General features: G+C 35.1%; 1 protein-coding gene across 5 annotated transcripts in view; it reads left to right on the top strand.

The window, feature by feature from the left end:
• The window catches only part of CCDC171 (coiled-coil domain containing 171), a 276,992-nt gene that overhangs the window by 17,126 nt on the left and 238,568 nt on the right, over positions 1-21,298 (top strand). For 3 of the 5 annotated variants that reach the window (XM_074330354.1, XM_074330356.1, XM_074330353.1), the window contains exons 4-7: positions 3,337-3,511; positions 8,267-8,457; positions 9,589-9,720; positions 18,470-18,616. In XM_074330354.1, coding sequence (XP_074186455.1) covers positions 3,337-3,511; positions 8,267-8,457; positions 9,589-9,720; positions 18,470-18,616 — 645 coding nt within the window. The remainder of the gene's footprint in view (positions 1-3,336; positions 3,512-8,266; positions 8,458-9,588; positions 9,721-18,469; positions 18,617-21,298) is intronic. The other 2 variants (XM_019739198.2, XM_074330355.1) reach the window with 2 other exon arrangements.

The raw sequence follows: 21,298 nt of genomic DNA, 5'->3' as shown, positions 1-21,298 counted from the left end.
TACCAGAGTCCAGAAGTTGGGGACAAATGGTAGGCGGTAAAGCCATAGTAGTGGCTGTTCAGGCAGTGTTGGAATGTTGGAGGAAAGGGATGGGGAGCTGGAACCTCAAAAGAGATGTAGCTACTGCAGAGGCACTGCCAGAAATAGAGCCATTTGGAAATGGAGCATGGGAATTACAGTTCCTATGATGTAATAGAGCAGAGCAAAAGAAGGGGTTAGAGAATGGATCTGAAATTGAAAGGGCAAATGATTGGCAGTTCACGCCTTTTACTCTTGAGCATTTATTATCTAATGGTTAATTGCTACCACTTGACCTTTGCCACTCTGGAAGTCTACTGTTCCAATGGAAACTGGGGAGTCCATCTCAATGGTGACATATCCCACCATTAGCTCCACCACCCACTGTTATCTTTGGCACATAACAGTCATCCACCAAAGCGTTCTAAGGATGCTTGTGCTGCCCACTCTTGTGTAGTTTATACAGAGTTTTAATTTGGAAAAGAATGTCTTTGGTTCTCCAAGAGGATGTAGTCAGGGAAAGGGGAGGTTTGGGTTTGCTCATAATAAAACTCCTCCTGTCTCCTTAAGTCTCCATATTATGCTAGAAAAGTACTGGCATTTTGACCTTATTAAATGATTGTAGGCTGGTGTTAAAATCAATTATAGTCACCCATCCAAGCAAACTGTTCGAGCTAGCTTATTAAATCCAAATCAATCCTATATATGTTCTGCAAGTTCCTGCTAATACAAGATTAGCAAGATCTTGCAATTCTTTTGCTATATAAGCTATTTTCTCCTGGAGCTGACCTTGCATTTCTCCTTCTGCGGCATAGAGAGTTCCGAATCTATATATGGCAACAAAAAGTGGTGGAGGTGGGTCTTGCAGATTCTCTTCCAAGACTGCATTGGCTGTGGCCATTACTAAGGCTTTAAGCAAGGGAAGGCTAATTACTTCAGACAGGCAGCAGAGGCTGATTTGTTGGCAAGGGATGTCCAAGGGGGTACTTGGGAGTTCACTGTTTTCAGGTTTGTGCAATTCTAAAAGCCCTTATCCCATGTCCTTTCTTCCTACCTATTGTCAAACTGATACATACCATCTTAACATTAGAAACTTGATGAGACTCTTTATTCAACTTGTAATTCTGCATTCCCCATAGTTAGATTTTCTGTCTGGTCCTTAGCCTGTCAGCCCTGGGGCTACGAGAAATAAGATTCTTTTCAAGTCAGCATAGAAACACTGTTTTTCTGACTATCTTGAGCTGAGATTCTAAGCCCTGCAATTAGTCATTTTGTTTCTATAAGTTCTCTAGCATAGTAAGATGTAGCCTTCCCCTCCCACAGATCTTGTAGTAAATAAAATGCCATAATGGTCAAGCACAGTTGCTCCTTCATTTCCCAAAGACTTGTCTTCAACTGGCACGTTATTCTAAACAACTGCACATGAGAATTTTAAAAAACTGTGATCCCAGTACGTGCCGTGGATGACCAGTATCCCGTTTCTAACTGCAAAGAGTCTTCATTGTATTTAGGCTCATGTAGGTTCCCCACGCAATATCAGAAACCCATCTTGAGACCATTTCTGATAACAAGAGCAATATTACTCGGTGTCCAGTCAAGAAAATAGAAACCACTGTAGGTCTTTGAACAAAAGGACGTTAGTAGAGGGAATCATTCATTACACAGGTATTAGAAGAGCTGAAAGACAAACAGGGGATGTTAAGCAACTCAGAGGGTAGCAACCTTAGGCAGCTTCTTCAGTCTTACAGCTGATAAAAGCCAGAACCGTTGAGAGAGAGGGCCATGGAGGGAGGGACTACCCAGAAGGATTTGCAGCCACAGGGAAGACAGCTGCTGCTTGGGGTGGACTTAAAGAGTGTGAAACACCCTGCCTGCTTTTCTTCTCCTGGCCTCAAGTACATCACAAATGCCTCTCCTTGGCCAAACCTCCTGAGAAGCCAGTTAGTTGTCAGGAGAGCTTGGGAAATGTAATTCCTGTGATACAGACCATGGCTGGAGAAGGATAGGGAAGGGACTGAGGGCAAACAGGTAAGTGACTGGCACAACTTGGAACGCCCAAATGTTTAACAACTTTATTCTTATGAGGCGAGGGAGGGAGTGGGCAGGAGGCATGGAGTGATTCTGAAAAACATTGGCGTTATCTTGAATATGTAATTAAGGTTGTTCTATGATATCTTTCTTTAACTATTAAAATATATTTGTAAATTCTTATTTTGTAAGTCTAAGTGTTTTGAAGACATTTGCTTTTCTAAATTTAAGTTGGAAATTATTTTATTCTTTACATGTGAAAAAGTGTAATTGCTCCTACTTTCTACATTTTAACAGCTACCTATAGTAATTTCTGATGTTGCCCTTCAGAAATCCTTTTGTCTTTTATTTGATAATTGGATCATCTATTTCTAGCCTAGTATAGTAGCGAAATGCTTTCCTAAATGATACTTTTCAAGCATTTTCTCTCATCCACCATCTTTTTCTCTCCCACCAGCAATGACTAATTTTGCTTTTCTTTAAACTATAATATTTTAACTTCTTGTATAAAACTTATGCCATATGCCTTTCTATAGCATCGACTTCCTTGAGATTAGGGGCCCTATAATGTTTGTTTAAGTATATTTCACAGTACTTGACAGATACCAGGTATTTAATATTATTTAAGGAATCATTGATTAGATCATATAATTTTAGAATGGGAAAGAAAGGACTATAAATTATCTAGTTCTAACTCTCTGACCTATCTTCTTTCATGTTACTTCAGGGAAGGATTATAGATGAATCTAGTCTTTAGGTATCAAGATATTAGATAAATGAGATATTAGTTCATTAAAATTCCTGCAAGATTGGCACTTTTATTACTTTATGCTTTATCAGTAATATCATTTAAGGTTAATAATATTGGTAATGTTTACCAAACTATATTTTGATGTAATTTGCTTTTTGATTTTAGGAAATAGTAGGAGAAGAAAAAATGAATTTTTAAGTGCTTACTATGTGTCATGCATTTTTTTCATTTCTCAGGTATGACTATTATCTGATTAAAACGGATTTTCTTTATTTTCATAGGAAGTTCATATAAGATATTTTTGTTTTTATTTTTTTTCTCTCATGGAGTCTCTAAAATAAGAAAATTATTAGTGTCATTTGGTGAGTAAGACTAGTGCTTCTTTTCCAGTCTTTCACAAAGTATAAATTTATAAATTCTTGTCTTGTAAATATTTATAAATTTTTGTCTCTGAGAAATTTAAATGTTTGGGTGAATGATCTCATAATCTTGGAGACATATTTTAATATTGGTTCATGATATCAGAAATCTGTTTTTAGTTGGCAAGCTATGAGAGCCAGGTTGCCAAGCTACGGTCTGAGGTTGAAAAAGGAGAAGCGTTGCGACAAAGTCTGGAATATGACCTGGCTGTTGCTAGAAAGGAAGCTGGTCTTGGAAGACGGGCTGCTGAAGAAAGGTTGGCTGAGGCACAAAGGATCCAAGAAAAACTGTGTGGTAAGACCGTTTCCATTTCTTCCCTTGTTTAGAATTGTCACCTCTTTGTATATCATTGCTTACTGTTGTGTATTCATTCCATATAGGGTCAGAGGTAGGTTTTTGATTCATTGACTGGCCTTTGATGGACAGACTTTGCTGGGTGTGTATAAAGCCTTCTGGAAATTATGTGAACATTCATCTACTTTATTTTTTTATGTTGTGTATGTATGCAAAACAGGGTTCAAAATGCTGTTAATCACTTTTTTAGGGCACTTGTTCTATGAATAATCACAAGAATCACATAGATATTTTTTGAAAAACATATTCTAGGCCTCCTATCACATATAGTCTGAATCAGAATCTCTAGCTTGACAGACTCTGTAGATGCAGGAGGCACTGCAGGTAATTTTGTTGATTAGTTAAGTATCGAAAAGAAAAAGGCAGGTGATTTAATACTCAAAAATTATCTGTTATGTAGCATATGGCCATCTTTTAAATCTTTTTACATACGTATAATACATGTAAAGAAATATGCCTAGATAAGTGCAAAGTGATAACAAGAACCCACTTCATGGAATAGAAAATTATCAGAAGCCCTTCTACATGGATAAGTACGGTCCTGATTCTTTCTTTAAAATATAATTTTATTAGTTTCAGGTGCACAAGACAAAGCAAAACCGGTCCAGATTTTTAATAGCTAGGATTAATTTTGCCCTTTTTTGGTACTGTATGTGAATTGAATCACATAGTATGTACTCTTTTGTATCTGGCTTCTTTCCTTCAACTGTGTTTGTGAAGTTCAATTTCCTTCAGTTGTGTTTGTCAGTTTATCCATAATCTTCTATGAACTTCATATTGTTGTTTAATATTATGTGAACGTACCACACTTACACTTACCCATTTACTATTGACAGGCATTTGGGTAGTGTCTGGGTTTTGGTTATTGAGAATAGTGTTGCTATGAATATTTTTGTATACAGCAGGTTTTAATTAAGAGTGCAATGATCATTAATTCAGAAGATTTAGATTTAAGTCTGGCTCTACCACTTATTTACTGATATTTGAACCTAAATTGTTTTAAGAATGAAATAAGAAAATGAAAGTGCTTTGTTAACTGCATGGTTAACATATTGCAAAGGATAAGTTACAAATGTTGCAAATGTTACGAACCCTAGTCTTGGCCAGCTGTCTTGGTTATTGCCATTGGTCAGAAGTATTTTTGATTACCTCTGTCATCTAATAACCACCACTAACTGGACTTTAGGTATAAAAGAATTGCAAGGCACTAGATATACAAGCTAATGACTTGCATTTAATTGTGAGGAAATTGAAGTTTAGGAAAGATGGGAATTTATTTGCTCAAAGTCAAATAATTTTAAAAACACATTTCAGAGGAAATGGAGGAATGGCCGTTAATCACATGCTTCACCTTGCTTGTCATTAGGGAAATGCAGATTAGAAATCACTGTTACTGTCACTACATACCCATCAGGTGGCTCTAATTGAAAAACTATCAATACCAAATGTTAGTGAGGATGTAGAGCAACTGGAGCTCTTACACATCACTAGTGGGAGAATAAAATGGTACAACTAGTTTGGAAAAACACCTGGCAATTTCTTTCAAAATAAACATACCTTTATCCTATGACCCAACAGTTGCACTGTTTGGTATTTCCCTGTGAGAAACATTTGTCCATGAAAGACTTATATACCAATTTCATAGCAGCCCCTTCATGACAACCTAAAATTGGAAAACCAACCAACCAACCAACCAACCCCAAATGTTCATTGACAAGAGAATGAAGAAACAATTTGTGTTATATTCACACAATGAAATACTACTCAGCAATAAAAATGAACCAACTACTGATACATGCTATAACATGAATGAATCACAAAAACATTATACTGAATGAAGCTTTACACATAAGAGAACATCCTGTATGATTCCATTTATGTGAAGTTCTGGGACAGAAAAGACTAATTGTTGATGAAAAAAAAGTCAGAACAGTGGCCGCCTTTGTGATGGGTTGACTGTGTGGAGTGACTGGAAAAGGTATGAGGAAACTTTTTGGGTTAAAAGAAATGTTCTGTGTTTTGAGAGGGGTGTCAGTTACATGAGCATATGCATTTGTCAAACTCTGAATGGTACCTGAGGAGTTGTGCATTTCATTATATGTAAATTTTACCTGTAAAAAGTTAAACTATTTTGAATTCTAGTTAATGATATGAATACTGATTTATTTAGGAGTGAAATGTACTTATATTTGTAACTTGTTTTGAAATGCATGACAAAGTAGGATGATTTGATGGATGGATAAGTGAATGGATGCATAGGTAGATGGATAAATGTGTGATCAAGCAAATATAGCAAAATGTTAACAGTCTTAGAGTCTAGGCGGTGGGTTTATGGTGTTCACTCTACAATACTTTCAACTTTCTGTACTTTTGCAAATTTTTATGATAAAATGTTGAGAGGAGAGTTAAAAACAACGTAATGGAGTTATGGGATATGAAAAAAGATAATCTCATAACAATTGAGAGAATAAGAGGTGTGATAAGAAAGAAAATTGTGGAAGCCGGAAAGCAAATGTATAAGGGATAACTGAATTAGCACACCTGAGACATTAGAATCTTGAACCAGGAGTGGGAAAGTTTGCGTACAGCTTGTTAGAGAGTCAAAAGACTTATGAACTGGAAACACAAGGTACCTTTGGAATTAGGAATTGGAATAGCAGTAGTGGATAAAATAGAGCTAGATAAAGCTATTTGTTCTAGAAGCAATTAGGTTCTTAGATCCCCTTACCAAGAGCATGGTACTCTGGGATTGTTCCCACGTGAGAGGCTTGATTTCTGGAGGTGGTAAAATAGAGGGTTCCCAGACTGGCAAAACCAGGAAGATAGCACACTCAATGCTGAATATTGAGGAACTATTCCTTCCAGCTTTCTTTTTCTATTGGCTTCCTTAAAAGCTATCACCAGATTCCTGTACTCCATGTGGGACCCTGGAAGACTCTTCTATGTGTCATCTGACCAAGCCAAGAGGAAAAACCTAATGATACTGATACTAATGATACTGATAATGGGGTTTCCTAATAAATGGCCCAGCCAGATTTTCCTCCAGTGAAGACCACAGGTGTCAAGCACCACACTCAAGCTCAAAATCTGGGCTGTAGGTGTGTGGGTGGATAAGAGGCGTGTCACCCTTATAGTTACTCTTAATTGAAATCAGACAACCAAAAATTACCAGATACTTAGGGAAAGCCTCTAAAATGGAGCGAGAAAAAAAATTAACTTGAAAGAATCAGAAACTCTGATTTAACAAACAGGTAGCATTAATATCCTCAGAACTGGAATAGAATGTATGCCATCTGTGAGATAAGAATCAGATCCCATAAAGAAAAAAGAAGCTCTTAGAAATTAAAAGTGTGAAAGAAATGAAAGGTGAATAGAAGCAATGGAAAATGAAGATAGAAGAAATCTCCCAGAAATTAGTGTAGAAAGACAGAGGTAGAAATATAGGAGAGAAAAGAAAGGAGGATTTGAGGACCAATCTGAACAATAGGGAATATTAAAAGAAAGAGATGAGAGAAAACAGGGAGGGGAAAGTCATCAGTAAAATTATTTAAGAAAACATCTCAGAACTAAAGGTTATGAATTGCCAGATTGAAAGGGCCCTTTGAATATTCACCACAATGGAAAGAACTACACCCACTTGAAGGCAGACCATTATGAAATTTCAGAAAAGTAGAGACAGAGAAGATCCTGAAGCTTTCGAAGAGAAAAGAAAGGGAAAGGAAAGTAAGCCACATACAGGGGGCCAGCAATCAAAATGGCCTCAAACTTCTTGTTGCAATACAGGGTGCTAGACCGTGGTAATGTGTTGTAGAGAGAGTAGCTGGATAGGAGGGAGACTTTTTGTCCCTTTTATACCTTTGAGTTTGAATCTTTGGAATATATGATGCATTCAAAATACAACTATAATTTAAAAATAATACTACTAAGTGTGGCATTTTTTTGTTTGACAAGTACGTTTGTACGTATTTTCTCATTTTTATCTTCACAAAAACTTAACCAGGAGGCGTTTTATTCTGAGAGTCAGAGAGGTTTAATCAGGTGATAGATGATGGACCCCCACCTGGAAGCTTTTCATTACTTCTTTTCTAGATGCTGAAACATAGCAGCAGCCCTTGTAGAGAGGTGTTGGTTATTGTTGAGATAATAGTAGAATGAGAGGGGATTGAGTCTAATTTGGGGGGAGTAAATAGCTATAGTTTTAAGGTTTGGAGCAGTGGTTGCCCACCTCAATTTGATGAGTCTTACGTGTAAGATTTGTTAAAACTAATTTGTTGCCAAGAGTCAACTATCAAAATTTGTAATCTATCAAGTCTTTTTAAAAATGTAGCCCTATATGTCAGTCTTTTTTTTTTTTTTTTAAAATTTGATTTATTATCTTGAATAGGATAAAAAGGTAGTAGAGTTGCAGCTGGTACGAGAGGCACAGCTAAAGCTGGGCATGACTTTGGGAATGTACCATACCATTTCCTGGTAAAATCACCTTTGTCTGGAGGGGAAGGAGAGATCGAGAAATGATAGGATAGAGTGGTTCTGGGACGGTGAGCTTTTCAAGAGTTTACTGGTACGCACTGGTTACAGGTTTTGTCCTAAGATCACGCTGTAAATGAAATCAGCTCCAAGGCATAGGCTTTTGAACTCCTAGGGATTTAATTTATGGTTGTAAATATACCTATTATTCGTTTATATTTTTAATAGCTCAGAATACAGAACTTCAAGGAAGGGCAAATGAGATTGAGAAGGTGTATCAGACTTCCCAGCAGAAATGGAAAGAAGAATGCAGAAGATTTGAATGTGATTTGGAGGAAAGAGATAATATAATTCAAAATTGCAATCGAGAATATGATTTACTTATGAAAGAAAAAAGCAGACTAGAGAAAACTCTACAGGTAAAATATTTTTATAAAGGAATTTTACTTTATATACTATTCATTGAGATATGTTATACATTATTTGAAGTTATCCTTGAAAGGAAAATAACTACCAGAAAGCAAGAAATTTTGAGTTCCTTTTTCCCTTCCTCCCTTTCTCCTTTTCTTTTTTCCTTTTTAGTGGCATTTTTGCGGGTCTCTTTTGTAATATGCTTTAGAATATATTAATATGTTACTGTTTCTTTTGTGAAAAAGAGATCTCATAAAAAAAAAAAAAAATGCTTAAATGAACATATTGTAAGAAGATAAGAACCTATAGCCCTTTTGGCCCAGTAGCATGAAAATTTGGAATTTTAGAAATGTGGGTCCTAGATTTGGTCTGAATATACAATAAATATAGAAAAATATTTGCATATCTGATGTACGCCTCATTATCTATATAGAACTCATTCTTTATAGATAATGGTGTGTAAAAAATTTGGTGACCTTTTACTGGAATTGTTGTGAACTATTTATTCTCCCATTTTTTGTTCCTTTTTACTCTCCAAAGTGAAAGTATGGTTTAAGGTTGAGGTTGCCAGCCATTTAGAAGATAGATTTTGAATTGTCTATATTTGCTATGGCAATATAGACAATTATATATATATAATATATATATATATATATATATATATATATATATTATATATTATATATATATTATTAGTTTCAGGTGTACAACACAATGTAATAGTTAGACATTTATACCCCTCACAAAGTGATAACCCCACTATATTTGCCATATTTTTGAAGTACCCATTTAAATAAAAAAACACGTTAAAAAGGCTCTACATTTACCACTGCTGTAAATGGTTTTTCAGAATTTGGGAAATAAATCTTCATGAAAAAATAATTTTACACAGCATTTACTAAAAGTAAAAGTTTTGACACAAGGGTTTCCAGACATTGTCAGTAGATCTACTTTTGATTTCCTCCACAGAAGTAGTCCTCATTTGTATCTTGTTTACTTCTATATTCCTAGACCCGAGAACAGTGTCTAGCTTCTGTAAGGGCTCCATTAGTATTTGAATGGGCAAAATTTATGTGGCAAGTGGTACTACAGGTCCCTGAGTGGCCCTATGTAACCTCCCCACATTTATTCGTATAAAGGAAGCGTTGGAAAAACATCAGCAGGAGAAGAATGAGATGGAGTCTCATATCAGGGAGACAGCATTGGAGGAGTTTAGATTACAAGCAGAACAATGGGAAGCAGAAAGAAGAGAGTTACAATTTATAGTACAGGTATTTGAAAAATAATAATACAGTTCCTTGAATATGTCTTTTTAATGCTTATGATATTAAGAATTATATTAGTGAGATACTTGGCTGGATTACTCAAGGAGAATGTAATTCCTACTCTTTGATCTCTGGAAGGCCATGTTTCATTTGTAGTTACATGACCATATGTGCAGCTTGCCCACGAATATCATTAGAGTTGGTTGACTTCCATTGTATAAATTATGTGATTTTTGAGATGGATCTATATATCTATATATCTATATATACATTTTTGGTATTTTATTATTACATGTGGAGAATTACTCTATAATTACTACCATCTTTTGAAAGATAAATTTTGTATTATTTTGTAACTGAAATGTTCAGAGCTCTGTCTCAGTTTCTTGTCCTTTCTATATTAAACAAAGAAAACTGCTTTACCTTTTATAAAATAAGAAACTATATATAAAAATCTATATATAGAAAAAATCTTTTTTAAACAACTTCAGGGATAAATTGAAATTCTCTCTATATTAGCTGTTGATGGGTATAGGTTTTCATCTATTAATTAGGTGTTAGTATCATATAATGTTCTCTTTGTGTAGCTCTCTAAGGAATTCAGTTTTTAAAATAAGTTAAAAAAAGCCAGTGAAACCCCATCTTTAACAGAAAGCTGGTGTAATATTTCTCTCATCTGGGCTTTATAATTCAGACCCACTATAAAAAGAAAAATCTTAATTTTATGCCATGTCCCCTTTCTTTCCCAGCAATTGAAGTGTGAAATAGAAGTGTATATCTCTGGAATATTAATGGAAATTGTTAGTGGACTTACCTCATTTTAAAATAGTATTTCTCATTTTAAAGAAATGGATTACCTCCTTTGACAAAAATAAAAATCCCAAGTCTTTCTTTAGCATTATTTGAAATTTCAGAACAAATCTAAGCCATGGTAATTTTAGAACAAAATATTTATGTTGATCTTGAAAAAGTGTATATATGTTAATTTGTTTCATTTTTATATCTTTATTTAAATTTTTTAGTTACAGCGAACATTTGTTTTGTTTTTATTTATCTTTCTCTTCATTCCTGCAATAACAGTGTGAACTTTGAGGGTGCTTATTTGCATAAGCTTTTCTACTGTAGGCACTGTGGGACATGAAGTGGTAAAGTTTTGTTTGTAAACCGCCATGCCCTTTATCATTTTTCCAGTTCATTTCAATGTATAACTTATCAGTGGGATGGCAAGCTTTCAGAAGATGAATGCATATGTTTTTCGTATTTATTTTGTTTCCAAAATTCTACAACTCAACCATGGAATAAAATGACCCTTTCCTCGTTCATTGACTACGTTTGATTTATGTATCTAGCGATTAAGGGGTGTGAGAGTTTGTGATGGCAAAGAGGGTGGGAAAGAAGATGGAAAATCGTGCCATAAACAGAAGAAAGAGGAGGAAAAGTGGGAAGGATCAGGCTAGGCTTAGGCATCAGTAGACTGTATAATAAGGCAGCAGGTAAGGAGGTAAGGACTGGGGTGCAGCCTGTCAAAGATTGACCTGGTAAGCACTGTGATCTAGGCATAGCTTGGAGGAAGTCACATGCAAAGGAAGTGTTTAAGAAGCTTGCCTTAAATGATCTAGGCAACAAGGAGCATTTCTTTGTAGTTTCTTGGGAAACTGTCCACTGGTGTCCTGTATAAGCAAAGGGCATAGAAAATAGCACTGGAACTGCTTGTTTTTTCCAAACAGGAAATATCTTAATGTTCAATTTATAAAATTACTATATATTGTTATCATTGTAAAAATGCCCCTAATTTAGGGAAATTTAATAGCAGAAAGTGAAGGTCTTGCCCTCTCTCCTTCCAACCCCATTCATCTAAGGGTATAAAAACATGTATTATTGTATTTACATAAATAAACTTCTGTGCCTCAATAATATTTGGTGTCCATCTTTTGATGTCCTTATATTATTCTTGTACTGTTTGCATGGTATTGTTATGTGCAAGATCCTATTATATTTAAGGAATACCTTATGGATGGACATTTTATATTGTTAAAATTTTTCTGCTCTAGTTGTAAATGATTCACTAACATTCTTGTCTATACCTCTGAGCTGTTGTAGAAGTGATTCAGCTGTGTTAATGCCTAGAAGTATTGCTGGGTCTGCAAGCTTATGGATTTATAATTATGATAGGTATTATACAAAGTTAGTACCAGTTTATAATCTACAGCAGCAATCACTATTATTGATTGTAAAACTGTGCTGGCTTTGGGGATTTAGAGAGGATGAGCTTGTTTTGGCTCTTTCAGGAGATATCTATGTACTAGATTAAGGTTGTGACTGGGTATATTGGTATATTTTATAGGCTAGGCTTTCTCTGTTGGTACATTTCTAACTCTACTACTATAATTCTTCAGAACTGAAACCGTATTTTGGAGTCTGAGAAATGTTGTTTATGTGAGTACATATGAAGAATCATACTTTTTGGGATATGTTTCTGGAAGATGTGGAAAGAAAGCAAGTTTATTTTCTAACAGCACAATGTGGTTTCCTGTGATGTTAAATGTCAATTCAAAAACAAGCCTCTTTTAAAAATATTTTAAGTTCAACATCTCCCTCTAGTGGAAAAAAGAAAAACTCCCTCAATTTTCAATGTCCTTAATATGATTTTGTTTCTCTCTCTCTTACCTTTTCACTGTCAAGTTCCAAGTAGCTTTTGCTTTGATTAGAAAATAAACTCTGACAAAATTTTAAAGATTTATTTGGAAGGACACAAATTAATCTTTTTTAAAAAAAGATTTTTATTAAAAAATATGTAACTAACATAGAATATTATATCAGTTTCGGGTATACACCATAGTAATTCATCATTTATATACCTGAAGAACTGATCGCCATGATAACCACCTGACACCGTACCACGCTATCACAATATATTTGACTGTATCCCTATGCTCTATATTATATCCCATGACTTAATTTGTTTTATACCTGGAAATTTGGACTTCTTATTCCACTTCACCTTCCCCCCCTTAAAATTTTTAATTATAGTTGACATTCAGTGTTATTTTATATTAATTTCAGGGATACAGCATAGTGGTTAGACATTTATATAATTTAAGAAGTGATTCCCCTGACTAGTCTAGAACCCACCTGGCACTATACATAATTATTACCATATTATTGACTATATTCCCTATACTTTACATCCCCATGACTATTTTGTAACTACCAGTTTGTACTTCTTAATCCCTTCACCTTTTTCACCCTGTCCCCCAACTCCCCTCCCATCTATTACCCTGATAAATTTACTACCCATCTGACACCATACATAGTTATTACAATATTATTGACTATATTTCTTATGCTATACCCTACATCCCCATGACTATTGTGTAACAGCTAATTCATACTTCTTAATCCCTTCCCCTTTTTCTCCAACCCCCTCAAAACCCTCTCATCTGGCAACCCTCAAAATGTTCTTTGTATCTATGAGTTTGTTTCTGTTTTGTTCGTTTATTTTGTTCTTTAGATTCTACATATAAGTGAGATCATATTGCATTTGTCTTTGCCTGTCTGATATACTCCACTCAGCACAATACCCTCCAGGTCCATCCATGCCACCTCAGATGGTCAGAACCCATTCCCTTCCATGGCCAAGCAATATTCCACTGTATATATGTACCATCTCCTCTTTATTCATTTATCGACAGACAGGCTGCCTCCACATCTTGGACGTTGTAAACAATTCTGCGATGAACATAGGGATGCATAGGTCCCCTTGAAATAGCGTTTTGGGTTTCTTTGGCTAAATACCCAAAAGTGGGGTTACTGAGTCCTTTGTCTCTTGTTATAAAGTCTGTTTTGTCTGGCATAAGTATTGCTACCCCAACTTTTTTTGTTTTGTTTCCATTTTCATGAAATAACTTTTTCCATCCCTTTGCTTTCAATCTTTGTGTGTTTTTCAATCTGAAACAAGTCTCTTGTAGGCAGCATATGTAAGGATCTTGCTTTCTTATCCATAGCCACCTGATGTTTTTGATTGGAACATTTATTTAAAGTAATTGTGGATAGATATTGCCATTTCATTATTCATATATATATATATATATGTGTATATATATATATATATATATATATATATATATATATATATATGTATTTACTGTCTTAAAGTAGTCCCTCTAATATTCCTTGTTAATACTGGTTTGGTGGTGATGAACTCCTTTAGCTTTTTCTTGTCTGGAAGCCCTTTATCTGTCTTTTGATTTTAAGTGATAGCTTTGCTGGGTAGAGTACCCTTGGTTGTAGGTCCTTGCTTTTTGTCATTTTGAATATTTTGTGCCAATCCCTTCTGGCCTACAAAGTTTCTGTTGAGAAGTCAGCTGAAATCTTCTGGGAGCTCCCTTGTAAGTTACTAGTTGACTTTCTTTTGCTGTTTTTAAGATTCTCTGTTTGTCTTTAACCTTTGCCATTTTAATTACATGTGCCTTGGTGTAGGCCTCTTTGAGTTCATCTTATTTGGGACTCTATGCACTTCCTGGGCTTGTATGTCTGTTTCCTCTCCAAATTAGGGAAGTTTTCAGTCATTATTTCTTCAAATAACTTTTCAATTACTTGCTTTCTCTCTTCACTCTCCCAATGATGTGAATGTTGGTACACTTGATGATCCAGAGGTCCCTTCAATTCTCCTCATTTTTTTGGATTCTTTTTTCTTTTTGCTGTTCTGATTGGGTGTCTTCTGCTACCTTATCTTCTAAATTGCTTATTTGAACGTCTACTTCACCTAATCTATTGATTCCCTCTAATGTATTCTTCATTTCAGTTATTGTATTCTCCATTTCTGACTGGTTCTTTTTTCTGTTTTCTGTTTCCATTTGTATGTTTCCTATCTCTTTGTTGAAGTTCTCTCTGAGATCATTGATCATCCTTATAACTAGTTATTTGGAACTCTGCGTCTGGTAGATTGCTTGTCTCTATTTTGTTCTTTTTTCTGGAGCCTTGTTCTGTTCTTTCATCTGGGACATACTTCTTTGTCTTCTTATTTTGGCTGCCTCCCTATGTTTGTTTCCATGTATTGGAGAGGGCTATCCTTCCCTGTCTTAGTAGAGTGGCCTTATGTAGTTGGTGTCCTATGTGGCTCAGCGGTGCAGTCTCCTTGGTCACCTGAGCCAGGTATTCCAGGTGTGTCCCTTGTGTGGGTTGTATGTGCCCTCCTATTATAGGTGATCCTTGGTTGCTGTTTGCATGTCAATGGGAGGGATTGACTCTCAGGCTGATTGGTTGTGAGGACTGACCATGACTAGAGTGGAGGTGCTGTTGTGCAGGGTCTGACCCTACAGAGCAGGATTTGCTTTAGTGTTCTGGTGCCTGCCCAATCTACCCTTTGGGTGTGTTATCTCTGGAGGCAACAGCATGGTGCTGTGGCTCAAACCAAAGCTGACCATTGGGAGGGGCTCTGCTGAAGGCCAAGTTCAGCCTCTGCCTACGTCCTGCTCAGGAACACCTGGTATGAGTCACAAGGCAATCTGGAGATGGCAGCCTTCTGTTCTGGGCTTGGAGGAGCCCTGAGAGGCGAAGCTGCAAGCCGAGGCTGGCTGCCACTAGTGCAGGGCTTGAGGCTCCTTAGCAAACGGTATGGGGCATGCCGAAGTCAGATGCTGCTTATTTGGTGTTTGTTAACTTTTGAGAGATTTTAGGAAATTCCGCAGCAGGAGTCAAGATAGGCTGTTTGTATGGAAATGCCATTGGAACCTACTTGGGTGGGTCTGAAAGTTGGGTGGGGTTGGGTTGTATGGAATCACCAGGGCAGGGTGAATGGTGTTAGCTAGGTTGATGGAGAGTCAGATGTGGTTTCTGTCTATGTCTGCATGCTGGAAGTGGGGGAAGGTTCAACAAAGGAACAATGGTTATTAACAGTACTTCTGTCTGGGAAAAAGCTGCCCCTCCAGCCCTTGCCCTAAGCTAGATAATTTAGTTCTCTTCATATGTCCCTGGTGCCTTTCAAGCTGCTGCCCCAGTGCTTGTGCTCAGAACGAGTGAGTCCGTCAGTGAGTACGGCCATGTGCAGGCCCTTTAAGAGGAGCTCCTGGGGGTGCAGCTGCCTTCCGTCTCACTTAGCCACAAATTTCACTGGTTTTCACAGCCGGAAGTTGTGGGGTTTCTCTTCCTAGCACTTGAACCCCGGGCTGGAGAGGCTGGTGTGGGTCTGGGACCTGTCAAACCTTAGTGAGGACCTCTGCAGCTGAGCTATCCTTTCTGATTTTTAACCATCGCATGCGGTATGACAACCACTCTCTTCCTTGTCTCTGCCTCTCCTACCAGTCTAGATGTGGGTTCTTCTGTATGATTTTAGTTGTAGGACTTCTGTTCAGCTAGACTTCAGGCAATTCTCAATGATGGTGGTTCTGCAATTTAGTTGTAATTTTGATGGGGTTGTGAGAGGAGGCAAGCAGAGCATTTACCTGCTCTGCCATCTTGACCAGAAATATTCTGGGAATGGAAAAATCTTGATAATATACTAAACTGACAAATCTTGGTACTAAACTGACAAGGATACAAAAAAAGATAATTATAGTTAATCTCACTCATGAATATGGATAGAAAAATATTCTACAATATATTAGCCAACTGAATGTAGCAAAATATAAAAAGCCTTTGTATAATAAATGTCAAGTGAATTTAACATTAGAAAATCAATGTAATTTTAACCTAATATAATCAGTTAACTTGATTTTGTAATGTGTTTCTTGCACATGTGAATAGAATTCTTAAAAATCTCCAATGTTTGCGGAAAGTGGGTGTTTTTCTATACAAACTGTGTGTTTCTATCCATATTCAAGAATGTATAATAATTATCACATAATATTAGTGACTACTTGATCTCTGCATTAAAATTGTGATTGTTAGGTCAGAATTTCATCTACGTGTTAAAAGACCTTTATTTAAAATCTATTTATTTAACATAAGTCAAGTGTCATGTAGTTAAAATGACACCAAAATTAGCATAATAAGCCCTAAATGATTGACCATTGACTTTTCCAGTTTTTTTTTATAGGGTTAAATTCACACTTGCATGGAATGATGGGCATGCACTTTGTTTAAGATAATGGTATTTGGAAATATTGTAGGCTGTCTTTCTATACTATATATCAACAGAGTGGGAATCACAAGTCAAATTTTCTTATAAACAAATCTCATCATACCTCCTGAATAATTTCTTTTACATTGTTCAATAAATATTGTTTGAAATAATTGCTGTAAGTTAGGGTATAAGCATCTTTTGGATATAGACTTTATTTTTTTATTTCAAATTACTAGGTTTACTTTGTGATTAACCTTGTAAATTGCTGTTTATTCATTTTAAAGTATACATAGTACAATAAGTGGATGACTGAAAGTTGGAGACTATTTGTAAATCAAGAAGTCATATAATTTAACTGTGAATTTGCATTAATACTGGTATTGATTGCTTGAAGGAAGAAGATCTATCATGTAGAATAATAATAGTATCTTATGTAGTGCTTACTCGTCTTAAAAGTACTTTCATATATGAAAGTACTCTTGATAAAATTAGATTGCATAAGGCTGTTCACAATGCCATTTGTTCCTAAATCCAGAGTGTCATTATGAAAACCAAGAGTGCTATCTGCTGGTTGTAGGCAGTGTTGGCATACTTTTGCTCTGGTATCTAGCTTTGCTTTTATCTGTGTTTGTTTACAGGTTGAAAAATGTGGAAGTAGATGAGCTTTTGTATATTAGGAAGTTTCTTACTTGAAGAAAATAATTATTATGAGTTCATATGTAGTCAGCTGTAGAATAGTAGTAATCTTATGACACAGAGGGTGTGGAGAGAGGAATTAAATTTTGTTCTTCGTCCTTTGATTGTGGACTATGCTGCTGGGTACTTTCCAAACTAGAATCTTTTTATAGAGAATTATATTTGGTGCCTGGAACATTTCTCACTCAGATTCCAACGATACCTTTTGAATGGCTAGGGATACTTGGAAGCACATATAAATGTATGTTCCAGAGTGAGATTATGCTGGTGAGGTAAAGATGGGAAAGAGGGCTTTGTCAAACACCTTAAGTGAGAATGATGAATATAGATTAGTTACTGGGGAAAATTCCTTTGATATGTGCATTAACTTTGTGTTTGAACTTCCATAAAATTCAACTCTGATTTCTGAGTTTAATTGGAAAAGGAGATTGAGAGATTTAAGTAGAAGACTACTTGGTATTATTTTTCTTTCAATAGTATAGAAAAGATTTCAAACTTAAAAACTGAAGAGAAAATGAAACACAGCCATCTAGTTAGTAGGTGCAACTTTAAGATCTATAAGCACAGTTAAATTATCATGAGCTCACATAAAAATCTCTCAAGGGCCAATATTAGGCATTCAAGCCAATCATCCCTTATCACACAGAGGAACAATATACATTTGTATTACTAAGTACATTAAAACTTTCATGAGAGAAGAAAACATTATATATGGCAGTTGAACTATAGCATTATGTAAATATGGTAAGCTGTACATATTTCAATTTTAATATGCATTAATCAGATATTTTGAATTGTAAAACTCTAGTAGTGCTTCTTAAATACATGTATATTCTGAAACATTGCTGGAAAATATCTAGGACTCTCTTCCCTATATAAATTAACCTATTATTCTGGTTGAAGCACAGATTTATTTATCTACTGTCTCCTATAGAATCAATTTTAGTCATTGTTGGCTTATAAACTTTATTGATGCAAAAATGAATTATTTTCCAGGAGCAAGACAATGCTGTACAAAATATGCACAAGAAAGTAGAAAAATTAGAAGCTGAACACATGGAGTGCTCTGACCTTTTACGGAGACAAACAAGTGAACTTGAATTTAGCACTCAGAGAGAGGAATGTCTTAGAAAAGAATTTGAGGTACATTTTCTCATTCTTTTATAACTTATGTATGTTAGCCAGTCAATACTTTAAGGTCAGAGAAAGTTTTGTCATGCAGTAAAATATAAAACTAATATTTTGACATTTATTTATATTGAATATTTGGCTCCTTTGAAAACTTTTATATCTAAATAAATTATATTTTGCCCCTAATATTAAAAATCAATTTTTAACAATTCTCATGGAATATTTGGAAAGATTGAGGGTAATTGTTTACACTCTAATGTTTAGGAAGCAATACAGGAAAAGATTATATATATATAATATTAAATTATAGTTTTATAATTTGAATCATATACTAGCTGCATGATTTTGTGGAATGCTTTATAGGTAAGAGTAGATGGCAAAGGAGCATCAGTTTACAAATGAAACATATGATTTTATGAGTGAATAATAGTGATAATCACTTTAATTAATCTTGAGAGAAATGAAATTTATTTAATTCTTCCTTCCAAAATTTCCTTTTGCTTTGTGGGAAATTAAATATTTTATTAGATAAGAAGTTTGTCCTACATATAACTTATTGTTATTAGGTAAATAGACATTTATATAGAGTATTTAATGGTAAAATTCTAGGAGGACTCTTGTTAAACTCACTGCTATCATTTAACATTGTTTTGGGAATTTTAGCCAAAGAAATATATAAAGGTATGAGCAGCAATAAGAATTATAATTTTTGGAAAGAAGGGGATATGATTCTTATTATTTTCAGATGATATGCTTATAAACATGAATAGTCAAGAAAATCAACTTTAAAATTATTGACAATAGTAATAATCAACTAGGAGGCCAGGAAGAAAATAATATATAACAATTATATTTACAATCTTACATACCAGCAATAATAAGGGAATAAAATATTAAAAAAGTTTTCTTCACCACAGTAACAAAAATAGAAATGCAGTTAACAACAATACATAAAAAAATTATGAAATTTAACTGAGAGTCTTAAAAGAAGATGGTGAGACATTTTGGGAACACTTAACGTTGTAAAGACATGAATCCTCCCTAGATTATATTATGAATTATATTATGGGTTAAAGCAATTCCAGTCAAAAATTCAATGGAATTATTTTGGGAAGACAGATTCTAAACTTTATGTGGAAAACTGAAGAGCCCAAATGAGAATATTAAAACATTTTTATAAGAATTACGAGTGGGGTCTTATACCAGAAGTGAATATATACTGTAAAGCTTCAGTAAAGTATCATTTGTGGTTTTTGGTTGTATGCAACAGAAAGCAACTTCGTTTAACTTAAAAAAAGGGAACTTCAGTGGCAGAATATGGAAATTTTTATTCACAGAATCGGGAGGAATGCTGACGAATCAGACTCTGAAAGCATGTGAATCCCAGAGCATCTCCAGAGGTCTTGGGAACAGAAATGATGAAGTTGGGATGAATTGTTATCAATAATTTTCATTTTTTTTGTAACTTTATTCAGGATTCAAATCCCAGGAAGAGAACATTTGATTGAAAGAAGTAATTTTCCCCAAATAAATCCCTCTCAATTCTACTATATTAAAGCCCCCAAAATAATTTCTTATAAAGAAAATCAGGATGCTGGTACCCAAGAAGAGAAAAAGATTGTTGAGTGATCAAAAAGTGTAATAACTCTAAGATCAGACTTTCAGTGGAACAGAGTTGAAAGGCTAGTTGTAGACTTACAAAAAATTTATAAAAATTTAGTATATCATTTTAAATCAGTGAGGATAGGAAAGATTATCCAGTGAATTGTACTGAAATAATCGGTTAACTGGAACACAATAAAATTTGATTCATATCTTACATTATATTCTAAAATAAATTCCAGTTGGATTAAAAAGAGTGAAATATTAAAAATGATACACTAAGAAGAAGAAAATTTAGATTAATTTTTTTTGTTCTCTGAGTAGTGTGATTTACTACTAATCATAAAAGCAGTTAACAAAATGTACAGCTTTGACTATGAAAAATTAAAGTCATAAGTGAAACCCCTACTTCAAATAAAGTAAAAAAACAAGTAACCAACTAGTAAAAATATTTACAACAAAAGGTAAATATATCTCTATTTCTGTGTCTCTGTATCTCTGAGCAAACAGTGAGTGGCATTGCCAAATACTCAACTGGCAAAGAATGCAAGTGGAGTAGATTTGGAGAGATCAGGAATATTTGGTTTTAGCTATGTTGTATTTCACATGCCCATTTGACATACAGGTGGAGATACTGAGTAGGCAGTTGAATTTGTGAGTATTAGTCTTAGGGAGGCCTACCAGCAGGATGATAGGAGATGTGCCGAATAATTCATTGGGAAATTTTAAAATGTTACAATCTATGTAGGTCTTTGTGTTTATTTAGTTTCTGCAAAGCAAGCGTGGTCTGCTAGTTTCCTTTTTGGTGGTTATAAAATGGAAGGAGAAAATGGAGGAAGAATCTGGGTATCATACTGTTCAGTATGCAGACTTTCCCCTGGTTTCAGTCTTGTGTACCTCTCTTCCTGCCCCCTCTATGTGTATCCCTATATCCAGACTCTGGTTCAGATTTACATTCCCCACATAATAAACCTCCAGTTTGTGTAGTGGTTAGGGAGGGGTGTTGTTTGGCTACTTGGGGTGCAGATGGATGCCTGGAGGTGAAACTTCTCTTATGCTGATGGTATTTAAAAACAAACAATTTAGTGATAT

Source organism: Rhinolophus sinicus, linkage group LG04 (genome assembly GCF_036562045.2).
Source record: "Rhinolophus sinicus isolate RSC01 linkage group LG04, ASM3656204v1, whole genome shotgun sequence".
Classification (NCBI taxonomy): Eukaryota; Metazoa; Chordata; class Mammalia; order Chiroptera; family Rhinolophidae; genus Rhinolophus; species Rhinolophus sinicus.
The sequence above is the reverse complement of the archived record's forward strand: the minus strand, read 5'-3'. Positions and strand labels throughout refer to the sequence as shown.